We start from the raw sequence: 23097 nt of genomic DNA, 5'->3' as shown, positions 1-23097 counted from the left end.
TATTGGTCAATAACTTGTGAGCCAAATTGAAACTTTGTTTTTCTTTTAAACAACAGTTGGCGGCGGTAGCGGGCCAAGAATCTTGATGTGCCATCAAAGGCAGTTAGGGAAGAAGTCTGCAAGCAAGAAAACAAGGGTCTTGACAAATCACTGTTTTAAAAAAATCTGAATCTGACTACACATACCAGTGACCAGCTCGCGGACTTCGTTGTCAGTTGTTTTCCGGAGGAGGCGCAGCAGGGCGGGCACCCCTCCGCAGTTCCTCAGCGCCACCTTGTTGTTATCCGTGGCCTTGCCGTACACCAGGTTCCTCAGGGCACCGCATGCGCTCTTCTGAACTTCTGCCACCTTGTGGTCGAGCAGGTCTATCAGGTGCTGGATCCCGCCCAGGTGACTGACCTGCAGACCAGGGGCCAACCACAGAGAAGGTCATAGGTGGACACAGTCATCAATGATTATACTTTCAATGTTGCAGATTATTTCTACGCAAACATGTGTCATGTTGCCAAAAATTACTGAAGCAATTTATGTATAAGATCCTTAGAGAGGAACAAACAGTTGCAGGACAGGTTGACACAGACAGCAGAGAGTTTCCCCTTCTCAAATTTCAGATCACAGAAAAGAAATTTAATCATGCGAGAGGAATAGAATTTTTTTTTTTTTTCCCTTTTGGATTTATGTCTTTCGAATTCAAAGGGATAAGTGTCTCTGTCACGAATTTTGTTTTGACTTTAATGCTTTAGATCCACAGGTCACCTTCAGAGCTGTGTTCTTTTTTTCCACCATGAGAAGATCTGTTTAAAATACTTAAAAGAAGCAGCTCTCTTTAAATTCCAATACCATGATTTTCAGCATTGTCCACCGGTATTAGATGATTATTGTCTAATTAAAATGTCCAACTGACAAGGTTAGGCAAACTGACACGGTTTTCAGCCACTTTTGAGATGTTTCTTAACAGAAAATTAAAATAAAACTGCATTAATTTCATTTAGCAGCGATTCTTCTGAAATGGTATCTAAAGAAACCTGCAGAGCGTCACTGTGGCGTGTTCAAAACTTCCTCATGTCATCTCGAAATACACCCCGTCTCAGGAGAGCAGCAGACAGTCCCCGTCTCTCTCTGAGTCAGTCTTCAAACCATCACTGAAGAACATTTGCTTCTGGCTAAATGAGCAGGCACATGTCCAGGCTGCTCCAAAGGCTAATTAAAAGCTCATCACCAAACAAACCAAATGGCACTAAAATGGCTCTTGTGTGAAGCCGCACCATTGTGTCAGAGTTATTTATTGCACGGGAGGCCGAGCACGGAGGGAGCGTGCAAGGCTCTGCAGTGTGTCGGAGCGGCGGCGCATTTGGCACCAACGTTTCCTAAAGTTTTCTTGGAGCAGATGGCTCTTTGGCTCCGAGTTTGACAGGAAGGAATATCACATTTCAAAGCATGTAAGCTGAGAGTAGTGTTAGAAACAGTGTACACACACACACACACACACACACACAGGAGAGAAACCTTGAGTGAGGCAGCACTCTGCTCAACCTGAGGAGTGACTCATGTCTGTGACGTCCGTCTGGTTATTTTTACCTAGACTGCTCCGCCCTGGCGTGTCCTGTCACCTTACCTCCACCTTGACCCTGTTGTCTCCGTAACACAGATGCTGCAGGTAGGCGGCGGCATTGGCCTGGACGGAGGGGAAGTGATGCTGCAGCATGTGGATGACCTCCGGCAGCTCGGGGTCACGCCAAGCAAACTCCCTGATAGGAGACGAACGGGGAAAACTTTTAGTACGTTCTGATTTAACTCTCAAGTTCTTTCCAAGACTTGGAAAGTGTAATTTTGTACTTATAATTACTGTTTGTCGATTTCAATAATGCTAAAAGACATCAGAGCAAATCACTGTTAGATGTAATCTGAGTGTGTGCGTGTGTGTGTCTGTGTGTGTGTGTGTGTGTGTGTGTGTGAGAGAGTACCTAGGGTCCTTATGTATGCTCTCGATGGACGGTGTGCGTGTGGTGGCCCGGTCCACCAGTCCCGAGTGCCGGTGGGAGAAGACGGGCTCGCCGGAGACCCTGTAGGAGTCGACGTACAGAGCCGCAGAGCTCAGCCCGTAGCTGCTGCTTCTTTGGTATGGCAGCGTGGCGCAATGGCTTGTGGTCCGAGGGAGTGTTCCCATGCCTGAGGAAATGAATGGCAGGATTTTGCTAAATATTTTAAATTAACGCGGTCCGGAAACGCAACATCAATGGCGAGAGGCAATTCATATCCCTCAAGATGATGAAAAAGCGACCAAGGTCTTACAAAAGGAAAGTAATACCTTGCTATGTACTGTTAGTGTTTCGGAGAACTCTCTCACACACCAAACCTGCTTAAATCTTGACTAAACGAAAAACTAAAACGATTCCTCAGATCCCCCACTATCACACTCCGCAGAGCTTTCAGCCAGAAATTATCCCGCAAAGGCTTCAATTACGAAGCGGCGGCGTACATGAAAGGTTTCAGCCTAATTAAGTTCTGACCTCGGGGGAGTGACAGTAACAACAGTTGCTGTTGCCTGTAAACTGCGACTTCTGCCGCAGATTTTGAGAGGAATAATCTTCTGAGCTGATGTTGAACCGGGTATCCACAGTGGGCCGGTTGCCATTAATGAAAACTGGAGGTGTTTGAACAATTCTATTGGACGAAAATAAAGCAGCTAAGATTTGCACAGTCATTTAAAATGTCTCTTTCTCTGCCAAAAGTCCGGCAGTTAAAGTATTAAAGTAGCATTTATGCTTCAGAAATACCAAAAATGAAAAAGAGTCCACAACGTATAGCAGCTGTACATACTATACATACTATATTGTACATATCTGATTGCATGTTAAGGGAAAAAAGTTTTATGTGCATGCAATACCTGTGCTTGTCCTATAGAGGGAGCCCTGGGGGTCGTGGGTGGGGCTGTGGTACAGGGGGCTGTGGAAGGAGCGTTCATCGAAAACGGGCGTCATGTGGCAGTCTGGAGACAACGCCGCCCTCAGCTCGGGGTCGATCTGCCCCACATGACCGGCGTATGAGCTGTGGAGCCCTGCGGGTACAAGCAAGCATTCAAATATTTACACAGTATTTTTTTTCTTTTTAAACAAAATTAAAGGAAATATTGAGGAGTGTAGTTTGGGATTGTAGGATTTAACGTTTTTTATACTACTGTTGATGGGGGTTTAAAATGATCATATATATAACATTATTGTCTTCAGACCTTTAAGAAAATGACATGTTTAGACTTTTCAAAATCTATTGTTTGGAGAAAAAAATGCACGAAAACATATTGCAAGGTAATGCCACAAATAAACAGAGATGGTCAAACTGATAAAAAGATAACTCTGCGTATCAAAAACTCAATAACCAGTGAGAGTGTCCCTTAATTGTCAGAATGAGAAAAATTAATAATTTCACTAACTGTGTAAAATGAAAAGAAAGCTACATGACATCAGTAACAACAGAGTCAATCGTCACGGTTACACATAAATCATAGTATTATTCATCCCACATGCATATCACCATATTTCATAACGCCAACTCATCCCGGCTATTGTTGTGTTCTATTGTTCTGACTCGGGTCATTCAGCATCTGCTGCAGGCGTCTCTGTTGTCATCGAGTCAAACGGGCAGAGCTGAATTTTTTGGTTTTTTTTCCATTCCTCCAATCTCAGAGCAGATCAGTTCAAAGAGCGCTCTAATTATAAAGAGGCTTTAGGGCACGGGGGGGGAAGCCTCAGTGGATCCTTCCTGCAGCTGAGGCGCACAATATGCACTCAGAGCTGGTGATGATAGAGCCATTTGCTCCTGCCATTCTCTATACTTTATACTTTAAAAAGTTTTCATGAAAAAATGCCCAACTTTATAGTCTTTTATCTGAAAAGAATGTGCCTCATTTCTCCAGTGACAGAAACCACAATTGTGACCATCGACTGGTCAAGGCTTTTTTTTTTTTACATTCATTCACCAATTAATGTTACATTTAAGCTCAGTAACAATTTCAACCCTTTCTCTACATTAAGCTTTTCCGACCATTTATTCATCATCCTACTTTTAGCTTGATGTTACAACCAATTGAAGCAATTTCTTTTTTTTCTGTTGCTTTTTCACTTTATCCATTATTGTAACCTTTATTTCAACAGTTTTTAAAACATATTTTAACCAGTTATACCTTTAGCTATCTCAATTTCCTTGCAATCTCAGTCATGTATCCTTTTCTAGTAGGTTTTTCAATCTGCACGCTTTTTTGTGTTGTGCCGATATTACAGCTGACTCCATGTCAATCCATTGTTCTATAATTTTCATATATTTGTAAATTGAAACAGCTAGTTTTTCCAAATCATTTTACTCCCTGTCAACTCCGGAATTGCTCCTTGGATTACAAGAACCCCTGGCTGAGAATTCGTAGACAATTATTAGTAAGTATTAGTATTTACCTCAACCCTTTGGTGACACTGCAATTTTTTTATTGAGCTCATAAAAAATCCTCCATATTGCGGCTTACGGTTTTGTTTTGGCTGTTCACCAGGTTTCTCTACCTAAACTACATGTGTTGCTGATCAGTAATAGCCTAATCTTGTATATCCATCTATTGCTTATCTCCCGCATGTAATCTGGGATTATGTTGGAATCTGCAGATAACTGGGAATAAGGATTTAAGCGACGTATTAGGCCACTTAGCCTCACAGCGGGATGAAAAACGCTTGGCTATAGAGAATAGGAGGCATTTCATGCAGTTCACTGACTCTGCCTCACAAACACACAAACACACACACACACACACACACACACACACACATATTGTACCTCCCCCTATCATTCTCTTTTCACACATGCACAAACACAATGCCACAACAACACAAAGAGGTGCACAAATGCATATGCCCACCATTAACATCCCCCAACAGTCTGGATAAATACCCACACACACAAACACACGCACACACACCACGCAGTTCAAAGAAAAACACATTTGGAAAATGGACTAAATTAAAGCGGCCACGCAGTGATCGCAGCATCATAAAGCCTTCCAGCGCTGTCAGCTGATAATCACATGCTGATGCTCCCCAGGGGCTTTGTGATAGAAACACCCCCTATATGGGTCAGTGGGAGCGGCTTAGCGGAGTGACAGAGGGAGGGACGGAGGACGGAGGAATAAATCTGTGTCGCTGCAGCATCAGCACCCCTCCTCTACGAGAATAAATCCTTCACCTGCCGCACAGCAGCACGCGGGCCGAAGGTGGATGAACGGTTAATACGAGAGGACGGGCCGCGGTAGATTTGGCTTTTTAAATGTTCCCACTGTTACATTTTCAAAAGGAAGGTCACTACCTTTCCACATCAGCAGTGTTTAATAGATCCAGTTCAAAGCTACAGGGTGTACATTTCTTACTGGTTTAAAATTTGCTCCTAACAGTCCTCAAATGCGTCAGTAAACCAGGCAATCATCTTGTTATCATCATCATCACCATTCGTATAAAATCATCAGAGTGCACTTCCACGTCAGCATTGCTGCTGCTAGTACTCGCTGCTGGGAGACAGCAAAGTTTAAGTGATGCTGAAATGATTAATCGATTGACAGATAATTCTGATTAAATGTTTAAATCATTCATTGATATTTTTTTCATAATGTCAAAAGGTGACTGATGAATAACTGTTTTTGCCAGGGAATCTATTAGTTGAGATGTAACATTATATATTCATAAGCCATGTTTTGATATATATATATATATATACATTTTCTCAGTTGGGTTTAATGGTGATATCATATTATTCATTGTATGTATTGCCTATGTTCTTATTTGGACCCCAGGAAGAGCAGCTGTTGCCAAGGTAACAACTAATGCGAATCCAAATAGCCTCTTACATTTATGACTTTTCTCTGTTTTCTGTCATTGTCAATTGGATATTTTTAGAGACAAAAACAAATTCATTTGGAGCTCTGGGAAACAGGCATTTTCCCCATCATGTTGAAGTCTTCTTAACATCACTTCAATAATTAATCAAGCGCTAATTAATCCAAACATGAACTGACAGATGAATCAATAATGAAATACAGCTAGTTGCAGCCCTTAAAAGGATAGATGTGCAAGCTCTCCATCCGTGCACTGGCTGCAGCAGAGTACAGTAAAGTATCAACGCTGCAGCCCTGCTGCTTCCTGGTCCACCCTGCTGGACACAGACTCCGTCAGTCAGAAAGGTCCTCGTTCGAATATTAACATTTTAATATAACTATAACAGTGAGCACGTTGGAGCCATTAAAACATACATTACTGTTGTTTGCTTGTGTGCATCTGCTGCACAGTATGTAATCATTTGCCATGTCATTATTTCTGTACAATGTCATGTCATTTAACAACCGAGTATGGAGTTGTGAGGCAGCTGCATGACATCATTTTGGCATACATTCTAGCAGAGGAGCTTTTGTAATTGTATACTTCAGTGTGACCTCGCTCAGGCTTGTTTTTCCCTTTTTAACATTGCTCCACATCAATCACAACCACCAGTAAAAGGTTACACATTAAGTCTGAGATCAAAACATCTACCTGATACAAGTGAAATCCTCCCTATAGAAGATTACTGTAGAATCCCTTGTTTTTTATACTGGCATGCATCAATGTACAATTCGTTCAAAGACAGCAGCATTATCTGCTGGTGCAGTCAGATAATTGCACAAAAAAAAAAAAACTCCACGAAATGAACTCCCTCCGCCTGGATACGAGATGAAATCACCTGCCGAGCTTGCAGTTTTCATGAAAGTTATTTTGTTCAACACGCGGCTTTATTTAATGAATCCCGCTGCCTCACAGAGATACGGGGAGCTGTACAAAAATGTTGTGTGGTACAGTATTATATCAGCGCTGCTCAGTCAACTTTTCCCCAACAAAGGAGATTTATTAAACCAACAGTCTTCAAGGCCGCGGAGCATGGCTTTGTTTAGAAGGTTTGCCGAAAACATTTCACTTTCAAAACTTTCACTCTTTTCAAACAATTTACAAATATAGATAAACTGCATATAGATATCAATGCACATACAGTTTATTCTATACATTTTGATGCATCAGGCCACTGAATTGAATGTGTCACGGTGTTTTCTACAAATATTTGAATGTAATATTATATGACCTTTTGCTTCTTGTGAGCTTCTGAATAGTTTTACATCCTGAGGCCTCTGACATTTAATCAGATGAGATAGTTTAGGGGTGAAAACATCTGACACTCGAGAGGAGGCTTGGCAAGTGTTTCACTGGAGGGGTTCCAAGCCAAACAGGTTGGAAACTGCTGCTAACGAATCTAGATAGAATCTAGAGTGAATAAAGGAAAAAACAATTCCAATGCTACTGGGTAAGTGTCGTTCAAAGCTTCGACAACAACAACAACAACGGATGCCTATGATGTAATGGACTTGTTTTGGTGCAATTTCAGTGGACTGACATCTAATGTGACGACACCTTTACTCGGCCAACTAACAGCATGATAGTGAAATGTCACACTGACCTATGAGGCTGTCGGGGCGGGGCAGTGCGCTCCTCTGGTACAGGCCGTATGGATCGGCTCCGTAGGCCAGTGGTTGGCTCTGTCGGGGCAGCGTGGAGCCGTAGTGCTGCGGCACGGCCATCATCCCCGAACGCAGCGGTGACCCCGTCAAACCCCTCCCCTCAACCAGAGAGAGGGTGGAGCCCAGGCGTCCACCTCCTCCTCCTAACACACCTCCTCTGCCACCAACAAGGGCCTGGGTGCCACCGGTCGGGGAGGTCGGCGACGGGCAGGCAGGCGGCATGGTGGTGCCTGGGAACACGGCGGCCAGAGGTTTGGGCTCAGAGAGGATGGGCGAGGCGTAGGTGCTGCCCTGGGATGTTCGCAGGGAGATGCGGGACGGCGAGATGGTGCCGGCGGTGCCACCGCCAGGAGACTGGCTCCTGGAGGGGAGAGAGGCCATCCGCCGCAACACTCGGCTGGACGCCTGGGAAGAAGGAGGGAGAACAATTTCCAGTTTCCAGAGACTTTAAATGTCACATGTAATAACTTTTTTATGATAGTGATGCATCTGTTTTTCTTAAAAGCTTCATAAAATTCCCTTTTCATTTCCACAGGTCATTATGCTTGTGCAAACACCATTAAAATTAAATGATGTGGACAATTATGTATATGTATAATGTCTAGTAAAATGCTTGGAAGCCCACTCGCATGACTATGCCGTCTACACAAAAACAAAAAATCAATGATGAATAGGAAATTGTGTAATGACCCTGGGTCATGTGTGTATGTGTATCTGTGTGTTTGTGTTGTGAGCCCGCCCTGCCAACGGGAGGTGCTGCTCCTGTTGTATCTGTTTTTCAGGTGGTGATTGGAGGATGGCGATTGGCTAGAGACTGATCAGGCTGGATTTAAAAAGGAGGTTGCAATGACAAGTACCTGTAACTGTCATTGCACTTACTGCTGCTAACTTTATGAAATCAATTCAAAGCTCCAATGTCATTATTAAATGAGATTCAAGCAGTTTTAAATGAGCATCCACATGATTCCTGGTCTAATATTCACAATGGAGTTGACAATTAATCACTACAATAACGAAAACCTCAGTCTGCCCACTGCGCCGCCTCCATTCGCAAATATACCTGCCAATTACCGGCAACATGACACTCTGACGCAGGGTGCTTCATCATGTCTGGTGGCGGGCATCGTTATCTTTATCATTTGTCTCAGTAACTGAACGTGCGTGTCTTTGAATAAATGTCTAAATTCATTATACAGCGGGCCGAGTAGTATATACGCTACGTTTCGGGGGGAAGATTTGAAAGAATATTTCATATTTATGGGGACAAACATTTACTTTTTTCCTCCTTATTACCAAATGTAAAATGTCCCTCAATTACAGACTCAGCCAACTGGATGCGGATATGTGCCACCCTAATCCATCCAAGCCTTGAATGCCGCGGAGGGAAATTAAGAGCCGAGACATGTAAACCCATCCAGCAAGGCTGCTGGGTTCGGAATAAATCAAGAGAAAAATTCCAATGGGCCCGCTATTATCTGTCATTGCTGCCCCTGCCATCGTGCAAAGCAGCGTATAATTACTAGCCTTTGACAAAAAGGAGCTGATAGAGTTTGGGTCAGAACAATTTCAAGGTGAGCCTCGACTTGATTGTGAGGCTTTAGACGAGATGTTCTTCATCACTCGCGATAGCTAGCTGTCATTGTTCCGGGGATTAATATTATTATTGTTCAAAGCTAAAAGGAGGAAGAAAAAAAATATTTCAGGTGACACCAGTCTGAAAAGATTCTAATGTGGGAAGTAAAAATGTCACCTCACCACCAAGTCCAATGAAGTAACTGTACCGGAGCGTTCAATATTCATGTGTGATCTTCATCAGCAGCTATAGTTTGCTCAGTTCTCATCATATTTAAGATGTTCAAAGTCAACCGTTTTAAGGACTTGTCTTTGATTGGACAATCGCTGTTTGGGGAAAATGTCAGGATGTCTCCATCTCTTGATGAAGATCATGCGGCGTCACCAAAAGCTCAAGAACAGCTTCTTAATGGACAACTGCTGTTTCCAAGATCAAGAGCGAACTTTCAACCTCAGCATTTCCATCATTTCCTGGTCCAATTTCCAAACTGATCTTCACAGAAACATTTTTTTATGTAACTTTTTTTCGGACGTGCACACTGTACTATAACTCAAACAACCCAGTGGAGGTCAGGCCTACCTGCCCAGAGGCTTGGCCCTCCGCTCGGGGGCTTCTTGACAGCGAGGCCCGGGGCTCCGAGCGCACCACGTTCTTGTTACTGTAGTAACTAACGCTGCTGTCCTGGTAGCCGCTGTCGGAGTACGTGGTCATCTGGGCCGAGTGGCCTCCTGAGTCTGAGAGGAGATAAAACACGAGAGGGTGAGGAAACTCTGCATCCTCTTCATCATTCCTATTCAGTAAAAAGCAGTTTGACAGGTGCGATCAAACTGATCAGTGCAGCCACCACCGCATCAGACACTGCAGTTTAATGATTTGCATATTATCTCACTCGCCTTTCAACTTGTGAAAAGGCAACGTGCATATAAACACACACTGCATTAGAACCTTTATGCTGTTCCTGAATCTGCATACACTGTACAGCTCCAACAACGCTGGCCTACTTTCTCCTGTAGGATAAGGAGGAGGAAGCATGTGCGGGATATTTTTAAACCACCCGACCACTCCAACTGCAAGGAATATAAATAAGACCAAAGGCAAATTTCTTTTCAACATTCCAAACAGCTACTCAGAAACGATATGTTCACTAATGAGAATTATTTGAATAAGAGGGAGATCCATTCCTTGCATCTTTTTTTCCTTTATTATGGTCCAACAAACATCCAAGAAGTTAAAAACAGACGGCCTCGTGTACTGCACTGTACGTAGAAGAATTCACAGCTGCACCGGCTGCATCCGCGCTCCGCTCTATGTGCCTCCCATCTTCTGTGGTTTTAACACAAGCGCTGAGGAAGCTTGATGGACCCGAGTGTCAACCGCTCCACTGAAGATGCCTAATGTCCAACAGCGACAGGCTGGTGGTTGTACTGCTGAGCTCCCAGCTGTGAATATATGTGAAACTTTTCCAACAAGAAAGTAAAAAAAGAATCACATTCAGACAGCAGAGTGGAGACAGACTTTTATGTTTTGGGGTGATTTAAACTGATCAGAAGCGGTGGCCTGTAGACGTTATTGCCAAAATACCGCTGTGTTATTACTTTTATGTATAATTTATTAGATAAATCAGAGTGACTGTTTGACTAGGCATCTGGAATTGTGAAAGCGCGTTGGTGCGGCGGCAATCAAGGCAACAAATTTTCTCTTCCTCTAAGTTACAAAAGGACTTTTTTTAATCAGTTGGTAAAAGGCCTGACAGGAACATAAAGCTATCTCAAGTGATATTTCATATCAAACGAATATGACTGTACTTTAATGTGCTCTGAGTGGTCGATGTATGAGTACAGTACATTAACTTTTGTTTTCCAAAAACACCAGCGAGGATTGCATGCTCCTTCATCCCCATGAACGCACACGGCCGTTTATTTCGACTGAATCCCACTTACACCGTCCAGCTGTCCCAAATACTCACTAGAGCACGAAGCTGTGGATTAATCCACAGCTGAAAATAGTTCACGACAAAAAAATGTACAACTTCTGTGCATTTCTGAGCCATTTAAACAAAACATATTTGTGAGAATAGAATAGAAAAGTTGTGCAGTAGAGGCTAAATATTATTGGTTTTGGACTTTAAATGGGATTTGTAAACCATTTCAGACCCATGTAGCCTTTTTCTACAAATGAGGAAAGTGCTCTTGATAAATGATGTTTCCACCCGTGACAGCTGAAATCATTGTTTCTTCATAGGGCATAACTTTAGTCATTTTGTTCAGACCGTGTGCTGTGTACATTTAACAGACCCTCACTGTCATGCAGGGATGCGCGGTCCGGTTCAGGCAGATAGAGTCCCTCTTCTGAATCCAGGTGGCGACCAGACGCCTCCATGGCTCCGCCCTGCAACTCTCCACCTGAGAAAGTGACACACATTTCCCCACAAATTGATAACATAAAATATCTAAACAGTGATATAATGAATGCATCTGAATCAAACATCTTGACAGCATTTGGACAAAGGATTCCTCCTAATCTAAGATATAAAAATATATCAATTCTTTGACACAAAACAAATGACAGCGTTATATAGCAGTAGTTCTGTTTTATTGGAAAGCAGACAGGAAGGAATGGGTCAGGAAATGGAGGAGAGGGATCTGTGACAGAGCAGTAAATCCAAACATGGTACATGAACTGATATAAAAAACACTGTTTTTGCTTTGCTTGAATGTTTTGATTGCTGCATTCTGTTAATTTCCAGCCCTGTGGAGGTTTAAATGGGCTCCTACATCTAGGGGAAAAGCTTTACTTTAAATGGTTTGAATTAAGTAAAACTCTATATAGCTTTTAGAGGTTCAGGTTGAGGTTCAGCTATCTTGTCTTTTAAAAAATGTCATTTTTTATAATAAAACATGAGTGGTTGAAAGGAAGCAATCATACCTGCAGATCTCCATGCAAACGACTTCTCTGATGAGCTTCAGCAGAAAGCGAGGGAAATGGAGGAGAGACAAGAGCAGAGAGAGGGAGAGACGTAAATCAAATCAGAGTCACAGTCCAAAACTTTATATTAAATCAGACCGGGGGCCTGTACTACAAAGCTACCTCAACATATCCAGTATATATTTCTGTTGTATCTGGTGTCACTGAACGTAACATTGGTCGCCCTTGATAACCAGCTTCTCACGAAGCTGGTTATCAACTGTCTCAGTAAATCCGGATTTTTCATATCCATGTTCATGTTGAAGAGGCGGAGACTATACTGTTTGTCCCTGTCATGATCCTGTAGACTGGTGACTGGCTTTGCAGGACTGAAAACCCTGAGTGACACCTTAAGTCTCGATGATCACAAAAATTTGATTGGTGTCTATTTCAAGTCCAATTTCACTGTCCTTCTCTGAACGGTTTCACTGGATTCATTGTGTGATCATTGGGAAGGTGTTGATTAGATTCAACGCAAGAAAAGTGAAATACAGAAGAAGAAAAAAAAGGCATCACATGGTCCAATCTACCTGCTACTGTCTCCCACTGGCGACTCTGCCCCCAGCATGCACCTCTCAAGCTGGCTCGCCACGATCTGCCGCTCCTCCTCCAGTTCCCGAGTCAGCCGCTCAAACTGCAACTCCTACGGCAAGACATTTGTACGGCAGCGATTACAACACAACATCCGCCATGACACGGCAATTTAAGCCTCCTTTTAAAGACCTATTTGATGCCAGTTAGAATTAAATGTAAAACCCATTTTGCATTCAGCCCGCATGACTTGACTGATTCCTCACCGGCTGCAAGCTCGCTGAGGGACTGCGGCCTTTTTTTCTTTCTTTTTTTAAACCCGTTAAAGTGGATATGAGGTTTAAAACATTAAAACTGTGTCCACAACCTCCTAATGGACTTAGGTTCAGATAATGAAATTATACACATTTTAATAATACCATTCCAAAGCACTGATGATATATATATATATATATATATATATATATAGAGAGAGAGAGAGAGAGAGAGAGAGAGAGAGATTTTAAGGCACGATCACATGCAAGTCAAGATACTTTTAGTCTTGCCATTAAAATGATCATTAAAGACTGTATTTTGGGTCAAAATCTTGAGATGTAAAAAGCAAAAACATGCTTTTTTAGTCAGATTTGTTATACATTGAATCCCCTTATCAGTCCCTCACACGTTTGTGGCAGCGATTGAGCAATGTGTCCCTGCTGACGCTGCTGCTGCTCCTGCTTACCAGTAGTGTATTGATCTGGATCTGATTGCATCATTACGTTATTATTTATAGCTATTGATAAAGCTCTTGGTAGGTGAGATAAAATGTTTAAATTGATTGTAATGTAACAGCTCTCCAGAATTTATTGACGCCTGGACACAGGACTTCACTTGCTTTTTTTTAAGGATTCGTCCAAAGCCACATCCATCTCAACTCAGTGAGTTTACAGTCAATTCACCGCTACTTTGTCTGAAAAACACTGATCACTCGTTCAATCGTTTATCACGTCCACTTCCCCTCCCTCTCTCCCTCACGCAGGATGCCATCGCTTATTTTACCATTCATTGCCGTGGATTAATCACCACGGAGTATACAATCTTACAACGTCACTTGCTGGACGTATTTTATCACGTTTTCTATCTTGTAATCCTTCTCGACTCTGTGTTACTCATCCCGCAGCTTTTGTGTATCAAGGGAGTGGCACGGTTGGTACACTTATTCAAGAAGGCGGGGAGATGGGTAGTGTGTGATGGATAGGGCCATTTTTTTCTTTTTGCCCCAGTCCAGCCCTGCTCTCATTGGCTCTCATTGTTACAGCCAAAACACATCCATTAAAATTTAAGAGATTTAATGCAGCCCGTTCTGATCCTTTCTCTGCCTTTAAAGTAGTAAAGTAGGGACATGCCCTAAATGTGCTTCAGACCATGCACTTGGATCGTTAAAATACAGCCTCAAGAGTTTCAGGTCTGCCTGTTTCTCTGGCCCTGGTCTCCCTCTTCAGTCTGTACCACCTACACAACAAAGGGTGAATGAGCTTTATGAATGTGTGTGCTGTAGGTTAATGAGAATCAGATGCTGCCCGTCAGCCCAATACATGATTTAAGTGAATCACTGGTAAGTGGGCCAAATGTCCTCTCACTCATTCCCAAACTAAAAGTTTTAGTTTGTACATTTCTAAAATGAAATTTGGCACAGTCACAATGAGATATCTGTCTCAAAATATCCATGAAATTAAGCCATCAGAGTGTACTTATGTCAATTTCCAGAAACCCAAACAAGACTGGTAGGGACCCAATTCCTTGATCAAGGGTGTGGAAGTGGAGCAGATTTTTTTTGCCGACTGTAGCTGCAGATGGATGGTAGTTGGCACCCTCTTGTTTGTGTTCGGTTACATAACACAGAGGCTTGCCAGCAGCTTCATAAATCTTCGAAAAAAAAAACCCACAGCTGGTGTCATCATTGAGGTCCACTGGAGAATTAGCTGTCTGCAAATAACGTGTAAATATAGAAACATTCTGTGGAAAATACACGGCTTCCGAGGAAACCTGGTGGTCAGGTAATTCAGGGAATGTGAGTGTGAAAGGTCTGATAGGGGTCAAAAAAAGAAAATGAAAAGTTGCCTGTTTGAAACACTCCACAGAGAGTGGAGACAACTTTTCGAAACCACCAAGCTCCTTGAAAAGGAGCAGAAAATCATCAGTCCGAAAAGTAGGAAAATCACACGAATCTGTCTGCAGACACATCTGTTCATGTTTGGTTCACATCCTGGCGGATGGCTGTAGCCGTCACTTTCATCTCTCCTCTCCCATCTTTCTCTCCAGATTGCCTGGATTTTATTAAAAAAAAATGTGCTTAACCAAAGTCCCCAGAGGTGCAAGCGCCTCAACCTGACAGAGCTCTAGTGCCACCCATGGCTCGAATAACCCACTCACAGTCCACCTCCATATGGTGTTTTAATTAGTCTACGAAACACAAGCACATAAACACACACACAGACACCAGGTCCGTGCACATGATACAGGCACATAGGATTGTATCCATGAGTGGAAAGGCTCCTCATAAGCCAGAGGACAGAGACCAGGTCCAGATATGTCAGTCCTGGTCAGTCTCCGGTCTGGAGAGAAGACTCTTCGGCCTCTTTCCAGGCCAAAGACCGTGGGTGTCGGGCCTCTAACTGTTTGTGTGCAGCCTGGAGAGAGTGGTGAAATGCTGCCGAGCCTAATTCACTTTTCAGAAGTAAGTGTATGTCTCTGTTTATGGGTTTATCTGACTGATTTAATCAATATGATAAGTTATTTAACCGTTGAATACATCACATGAAAATGTGATGTAATCATATGAACTACCTGCCGACCTTCCCTCCTACCTACACCATCGTTGTTGTTTTTTTCTAGTACAGTATGGGTAAAAGTCCTTCAATGCATAATCCTTTAAAAACTACAAAAGATACTTAAATCCATGCAGGCCGATTTTTCATCTGGTTACATCTCTCGATAAAAGCCCTTTTGTATTTGGGTCAAGTCTGGCCATGTGATGCATGGAGCCTTGGCAGTCCCTTTAGTCAGCTGGTGTACAGTGATTTAGTTAATGGTCTCGTCGTGTCCGTTGCTTGTTTGCCTTCTCATCAGCTATAGGCCAGAAGACATGCCCCAGCAGCAGCAGGCGCGAAAAAACAACGTCAACTGGCCCTGATTTCAGAGGCGAGGAGTTTACCTCTGAAATCATGACAAACACACAGACATAAAGTTGTTTTTTTTAAAGAAAAGGAAGTGTGCCAGACACACATGGACGGTCCATACAATGTCACTTTAGTTTAGACTGCATGAAACTTTAATGATTCCCATGAGGAAATCGGCCTACACGCAGCTAATGTTGCAGTTTTAATTAGTGTTGGGGTTTTTTTGTGGGTTTTTTTGTCCACTTTTAGGACTGGTATGGCTCTGAGGCAGCAGCACAGAAGTCATCGCCAAATGTTAAATTAATTGTGCAACTGCAGAAAAAGACTTACAGCCAAGGATTTTGAGCCCATGACAGCTGTTTGGATAGCCGGGACATTATTCTATGAGAAAAACGTATCAAATAAAACATTACTCAGCATCTTTATGTTGCAACTTTTGACTCAAATCACCAAAAGAAAATGAATCGCCATCAAACTGACATTTGATGGATCCAATTTATGTATGGTACGAAATTAAATATCTTTGGGTTTCGGGCATTTGCTCAAACTAAACAAGCGTTAATTGCATTCATCCATTCATTGAGATGAAGATTGTCCTATTAATTAAAACAAATTATCATCGCAGCCCTACAAGCATCATAGCCTGTAGTTTGTGTAAAAATGTATGTGACAGCAAGTGCATTAAAAAAAGGAAGCTCTGAAGATCTGGAAACGAGACAAAACTACAATGTTCAATCCAAACAGCTACTCTGTTTCCAAGGTGATAAAAACGGCGCTCGGACAACAATTAAATTCACACACAGGAGGATGTGAGATAAAAACCTTGGGAAAACAAACAAACCACATCTGAGGTATGAAGTGACAGTTTCACACTGACTGCTGTCAGGGGACGCAGCGCCGTGCTTCAAACGTGCTGCGCACTCTGACAGCGTCGTCACTGCTGACTCTGCCCTCGCCTCTGCATCCTGCATCGTCTCCTTACATCACTTCAGAGCAAGCACGGAGACGGGACGGGAACACACAGAGCTCCTTGTTTCAGCCTCGCCACGTCACGGCACGCCTCGAGGGACAAAAACAGAGGAGGCACGTCAGTGTGCGTACGCCTGTCGCCTCGGTGTGTCTGGAGACATGGCTAGCCCTGCCAGGCCAATTGGAGAAACCATGCCAGGCTGATGTCGAGTACCAGCTGGGGAGCCGGGGCACCGGACGATTCGCCACAGCTTTTTGTGTGCCGTCACAAAGTGTTTTTTCTGTATCTTCTCGAGTGACACCAACCACAGACCTCTGCATCTTATTCCTTCTTGCTGTGTCTATTCTTAGCCCCGGAAGTTTATCCAGTTCATCCAGACTCTATAAACTGGATCACGGACATGTTCAGCCTAGTTGTGATGCTGCGACACATCGCCATAACTTACCATTGTAATGAGAGAATTCAGTCTTTAAAGGTTGTTTTTTTTAAAGGCAGCTTGACATTTTCAGGCCCATTTCAATGCTTCACATTGATATCACACCGCCAGTGATGTAACGAGACAGAATTTACAGATACGTTAATTGCCATCTTCTATTCCTCTCCAGAGAGACATTTTGCGCCAAAGTACAACAATCACAATGCGGAGAAATCATCGGAAGAAAAGCGCGGCCACTAGTCCCTGACATGCCCACATTAGCCTTCAAAAGATCAGAATGCTGAGCATCCAGCTTTTGTTTTTCCATCTCTCTTGCTCTCTCCACCTACACAGGTAACCCCATCGATGGAATAAACCACTTTCAGTCTCTTTACACGCCCGGACGCCCACCTTTTATGGAAAGCAACAAGTAGTGCAGGTTCTCTGAGGGCTGTCAAATGGCAACCAGGGAGACAGTGGAAGTCACTAACTGGATGAGGCAGGCGGAGGTAAAGTGGGTTCACTGGGAGAGTAAATAACTCCTGGATATGTGACGAGCATCACAGACGGACGAGATCTGAAACAGTATCCCAGGGTGGATGTTCCTCTTTGATTTCCACACTGTGGATCAGGAGAAATTAGCTTCCTCTTCTGCCACGGTGCGTCCGCTGCGGACCGGGAACGCCGACGAGCATCCCCGGACATCCGTGATCTTGAGTCAACGAGGCGGGCCGCAACAACAGAAGCTCTGCCTTTTCCCCAAAAAATATGACGGCGAGCATGCTTTCGGACTCGGGCAGATGTCAGGCATGTTCTTTGTCAGGAGCGTCAGGCGTCGCATTCATACAGCGAGACCCGGCTCTCACACCTGGGAACTGACCTGCACAGCCACTACCGTCCAGCCACGAGAGGCCTAACAAGTCCCTCGCACGAATGTCTGACAACCTTTTGGCAGACGAGCTCCCCAATACAGTATTTCATAAATGATGAATGAAACAGTTGCTTTCCTTTTCTAAATATAATATGAGAGATGAAATAGTCAAATTATCACTGTATTGTTGACATCAATATTGACATAACTACAACCCCCACCCGTGTCTTTACAATAGTACGTAACGCTGAAAACTTCAGGTAACATTATTGACAAGCTATTTGCTCACCATGTAATTTTGTAGCCTTGAACAGACAGATTGAACCAATATCAGTGCTCTCGCTTAGTCCAACTGGGAGACGATCGTTTGCTGTCCAAAGACACCGAGCAAGAGTGTTCAGTTGCAGTTGAACTGTACGTTTTAAGCCAAACAGACCGATGCAGCAACAGGCGTCTCATCGTTCATGTTGGAGAGCAATGTTGCTGCAGGCTGCTGTCTCAACATCTAATCAATCTCACCACGTTTGCCCAAGAAGTGACAAAATTAAAACATGGACACCAACATGTAGAGGTGTTGGGTTTCCAGGTTGCCATATCTCCAGCTCTGGGTTCTTTTTCCCCCCTGCTCACGTCCGTCACTCCTACTGTACGTTTAATGGGCAGAATGAGAGAGAAAGTGGAAAGTTGAAAACCATCAGGGGCCTGAACACGATTCGAAGGCGTTAACTGATGTGCTCCATTTAGCATGTCTAATGTGACATTTCTGCGCAGGAAACTGCAGGCGATAGATTTCACTCTTCAGCAGCGCTGCCGCCCGCATTCCAACGCCAAGCAAGGTAAAGCAACTTCACGACATTCCCTGGTAACAAGCTACATAATAACACGTTTGCTCTCTGGCCAACGTCCAAGTTCACAAAGCAGTCATGCTGTAGATAACGACACTCACGAGCCTGGCAGACAGACAACCGAAAAAGTGACCTCAGCAACTCTTAAAGTGGGCACAACCCTGTCGAACCCTGAAATACATGGGACTTTCCACCAAGTCTACAGTTGCTCTGTTGCTCAAACCGGCGTGGCCCTCAACCGCTGCGCCTTCACCTTTGACGTCAAGGGGTCGCGAGTTGGGAAAATATATTTCGACATCACAGTCACAAAGCTGCGATGTGTCTGCAAACTAAGTCAAAAGGGCTGTGAGCACAAACATACAGACCATAAATTGATCAAACAGTCCAAAAATCATGTTTCTTAATAAAACGGAAATTTCCATTATAGCTCTGAGTGTTTTTCATCATGCAGGCTTCACAGACCAAGACACAACAACACATTTATTTTCAAGAACTGCAACTCCTGCTCTGCAGCACAGTGCATCTGCGGGGTAATGATTCGGCCTGTCATGCATTCTGTCGTGTGAAATGAGCGAGTTTCACCGCCGCAAACAGAGATTTTTGAGGCGCCGAGTTTGATCAAGGGGTGACGGTGCTGCTCCCACTGTGTTCGGCGAAAAACCAAAGCAAAATCTAGGAAGCTGAAACAGCCCCTTCCCTTTAACTTCACATCAGTTGGGACTTCAGAGCAATCTGCAGCCCCACAATTGCAGATTAAAAGTTGGAGCAGATTCTCTTTTCTTGGACACACCTGGGGACTAAGTTAAGAACATGGCCACAGACTTGTCCAGGCACAATTTAGAGCAGGGGAACAGGCAGACTCCCAAGTTGACAAGAAACAAAGAAACGCAAAAATAACAGCGGAGAAGAGGCAGAGACAGAGGCTTGCGATCTCACGGCAAGAAACGCAAAAATAACAGCGGAGAAGAGGCAGAGACAGAGGCTTGCGATCTCACGGCAGCTGCAAATGTCTCTGTTGTGACTTTCCTCCATTAGCACACAACACAGCTCTGTCACAGTTATGAGTATCGATAGCAAAAAGGTAGTGGCAGAAAACATCTCTGGCTGTTGGTTCATATCAACGTGCCACACTCAAATCCAGACATGTCAGTGTTTCTGAGGCATTAATTAAACGTTACACCATGTAACCGTTTCACACCAGCTGAGCAGCAACAGAGTGAACGACAAAAAGGCATTTAGATATGGGGGGGAAGATGGAAACACTATGGTAGAATTTTGGAGATATGCTTCAGTTTAGTCAGAAGCAGAAGACAGAAATTGTAACTGATATATGTGACAAACAAGCAAATGAAACCAGAACAAATTCACAGCATTTATATCAAATGACCTGGTGACCTCACAGGTGCAGGTTATCTCTGTTCTTATGTTTGGGCAAGTCTGCATATTGTTGAAATAAAAAATGTCATTGCAAATTCCGTATAATGTTCCACCAATCATAGGAGTCATCTAACACATTTCTTGCTATGTGAACAACTATTTAGAGGTTTATGGAAGTCCTGGGGGAGGAAGTATTAGAGAGAATTTTCTGTAAAAAAAAAAAGAATGCAGGTTCAGCATGGCGGCCCATTACATTTCTGTCTCATCCGCAGATAATAATATGAAAATAAATCTGATTTGCTGGGCAAACGTGGGTGAGTCACAGACTTTAAACTAAATGGACACTAAAAATTACTACAAAGTACCGCAGAGATCAAAAAACAGTTGCTTTGCACCTATGTAGAGGGGGTCCAGGGGTTTGAGTCAAAGGGCCCATCGTCTCATGATGCGTCCATGGCTGATGGCTATGTGGAGTAACAAATAGCAGCTATTTATTAATGTCATAATAGTATATTTATTTTCTAATTTAGCAGTGATAACAATGTACAGCGTTTTACATCTGTTAACACGTCTTAACAAACCCTCTGCACCTGCCCTTGGGATTGTAACCTCATAAGCTACATGAAGTGTCTGTGTGCAATAAGGCCCCAGCGTGAACAGGGACACGTGGATCACATCCTGGGGAAGATAAGATCACTCATCCGAAGAAGATAAGAACAGAATCCTTAGGACTGATAACAAGTGAATGTACTGAGGGAGTAAATGACCACGGGCTGCCTCCTTACCTGCTCTTTGACAGAAGCCAGGAGGTTGGTGGTGGTGGTGGTGGAGCTGGCGTCCGGCGGGAGGCCGCGGTCGCTCTGCCCATCTCTGACCGCCATGGGCCCTTCCCCCTCTGCGTCCCCCTCCTCCATCGCCTCAGCCTCGCCGCTGTAGTCCTGGGCTGGTTGGCTGCAGAGGCGCCCTCTCTGACCCTGCAGCAGGACTACAAGCGGGTCAGGATATGGACGAGTAGGAGAAACAACAAAACAGAAAAATAACTGTCACACTCCTGGGAACCTTCCGAGTGTGTCAGACTGGGAGTGTACAGGGGCCATATTGTGTTTTACTCACCACGATAACCCTGCAAAGATTCACTATATGACCTTAAACTGTGTGCTGTTCTGTTTTTCAAACCTCACTAATACCCCAGTTTTGAATTCATAGTAACCTTACCATATCACTTTAATGCTCCTACAAGACTCCTGTGGATGCTCACATTGAGATTGTTATATCGATTTCTGCAGAGATCCATAAGGAGACTCAGTGATTATTGTGCTTTCTCTTATATATATATTGACATAGCCTATATGAATATTATATATAAACATATATTTAACCTCCTATGCTATGAGGCTGTCAAGTGTGGATGTGACCCTTCACTGAGGCATGTAATTGCACATTTCTCCATAAAAACAGTAGTAATAGTTCTACCTTAAAGGTTATACAATGTATTTTCAGGTTTGCATTCACCCTATATACACTGAATGCATTTTCCAGCGTGTCACGTTGACATTTATTTTTTTTTCTTTCTTCCATATTACAGCCTGAGCTCTCTGTGATGAGCCTTCATCATGTACTCATAAGTCAAACGTTGCCACATCAATCACTCCACCACCATCCGGCGGCCAAGGACGAGGTCACACCAGACCGGAGAGCGAGGTGCGCGGCCGCGACTCGGACAGAGCCTCCCTCCCCGCTCCCGTGCATCGATGAACGGGAGAAGAGCCCGCCCGCCTGCAAGCGGCCGCGGCTGCGGCTGCCAGTGCGACTCACCGGCCAGATGTTGCTGTGAGAAGCAGGCCACAGCTGGCTCGATCCGTCCTGTTACGCATCCATTCTCCTCCTCCCACAGGCTGCCGTGACAGCTCCTACATTCCCCACGCGCCGACGCGACCAATAAACAAAACAAACAGCACAGTCCCGTGCACGTCCACACACACACACACACACACACACAAACACTCCTCTTGCAATAGGCTATATTACACTTGTGTTTTTTCTTCTTCATCCGGTGTGAGGTTTTAATGCACCCAGCTACCCCTGGCGCCCGCGCGGCACCTAACCAACCAACCCACCAACCAATACGCCCAGCCACGGTTACCTTTCAGCGGCGTGACGTCACCATGCGGCTATGGATTCTATTCCGATACAGGAATCGATCAAGGGCCGATGCACCTTTGAGCGCGTTGCAGTCGGAGCTGCGGGAGCCGCACTCGGCGAGATGCAGGATGCAAGAGCTGCTGGAGAGGGAGGACTCAGCCTGGAGCGGCCACCGGCTGTGCGCGCGCGCGCGCATGTGCGTGTGTGTGTGTTCTGCACTGCTGAGCAGCCTGACTGGTCATTATGGATTTCCCCAAAGGAAATGTAACAGTAAAGTTTACTTCAGTGTAAATTATGGAAGTCATAAACAAACATCTTTTCGAGTTTTACATTATTCAAAAAAAAAAAAAAAACTCAAGCTACACTCCTGCATTTCATTCATTTAAACTTGTTGTCATATTTAATTACTTATTTTAGAATACGTCTGCTCTTTTTTAGCACATTGATCTTCATTTTGCATATATAAAAGATGTAAAAATTAATGTATTATATTATTTTTTTGATGATAATTGTCATTGTAAGCTACTGAGGTAGAAATCAAAGTCAAAGTTCTGAAAGTCATAAATTTGAAAACAAAAAAAAGATTATTTAATTGATTCATGTATAACCACAAAACTTTAATCTGCAACTAATTTGGTGATAATTTTTTTATTCATTTTATAAATTATAATCAAAGGAGAGGAA

General features: G+C 43.7%; 1 protein-coding gene across 7 annotated transcripts in view; it reads right to left on the bottom strand.

The window, feature by feature from the left end:
- Positions 1-22600, bottom strand: part of LOC118299052 (plakophilin-4-like) — a 30380-nt gene extending 7780 nt beyond the window's left edge. The window contains exons 1-11 of one of the 7 annotated variants that reach the window (XM_035622432.2): positions 22415-22600; positions 21057-21256; positions 12635-12747; positions 12066-12100; positions 11435-11542; positions 9720-9874; positions 7507-7972; positions 2888-3058; positions 1965-2169; positions 1616-1748; positions 186-399 (exon numbers count right to left, since the gene is read on the bottom strand). In XM_035622432.2, coding sequence (XP_035478325.1) covers positions 186-399; positions 1616-1748; positions 1965-2169; positions 2888-3058; positions 7507-7972; positions 9720-9874; positions 11435-11542; positions 12066-12100; positions 12635-12747; positions 21057-21185 — 1729 coding nt within the window. In that variant the 5' untranslated portion in view covers positions 21186-21256; positions 22415-22600. Of the gene's footprint in view, positions 1-185; positions 400-1615; positions 1749-1964; positions 2170-2887; positions 3059-7506; positions 7973-9719; positions 9875-11434; positions 11543-12065; positions 12101-12634; positions 12748-21056; positions 22311-22414 lie in introns of those variants that run through there. The other 6 variants (XM_035622455.2, XM_035622490.2, XM_035622500.2 and 3 more) reach the window with 6 other exon arrangements.
- Between the last annotated feature and the right edge of the window lie 497 nt (positions 22601-23097).

The sequence above is a fragment of the Scophthalmus maximus genome, chromosome 1, assembly GCF_022379125.1.
Source record: "Scophthalmus maximus strain ysfricsl-2021 chromosome 1, ASM2237912v1, whole genome shotgun sequence".
Classification (NCBI taxonomy): Eukaryota; Metazoa; Chordata; class Actinopteri; order Pleuronectiformes; family Scophthalmidae; genus Scophthalmus; species Scophthalmus maximus.
Note: the sequence above shows the minus strand (reverse complement) of the source record. Positions and strands in the feature narration are given on the sequence as shown.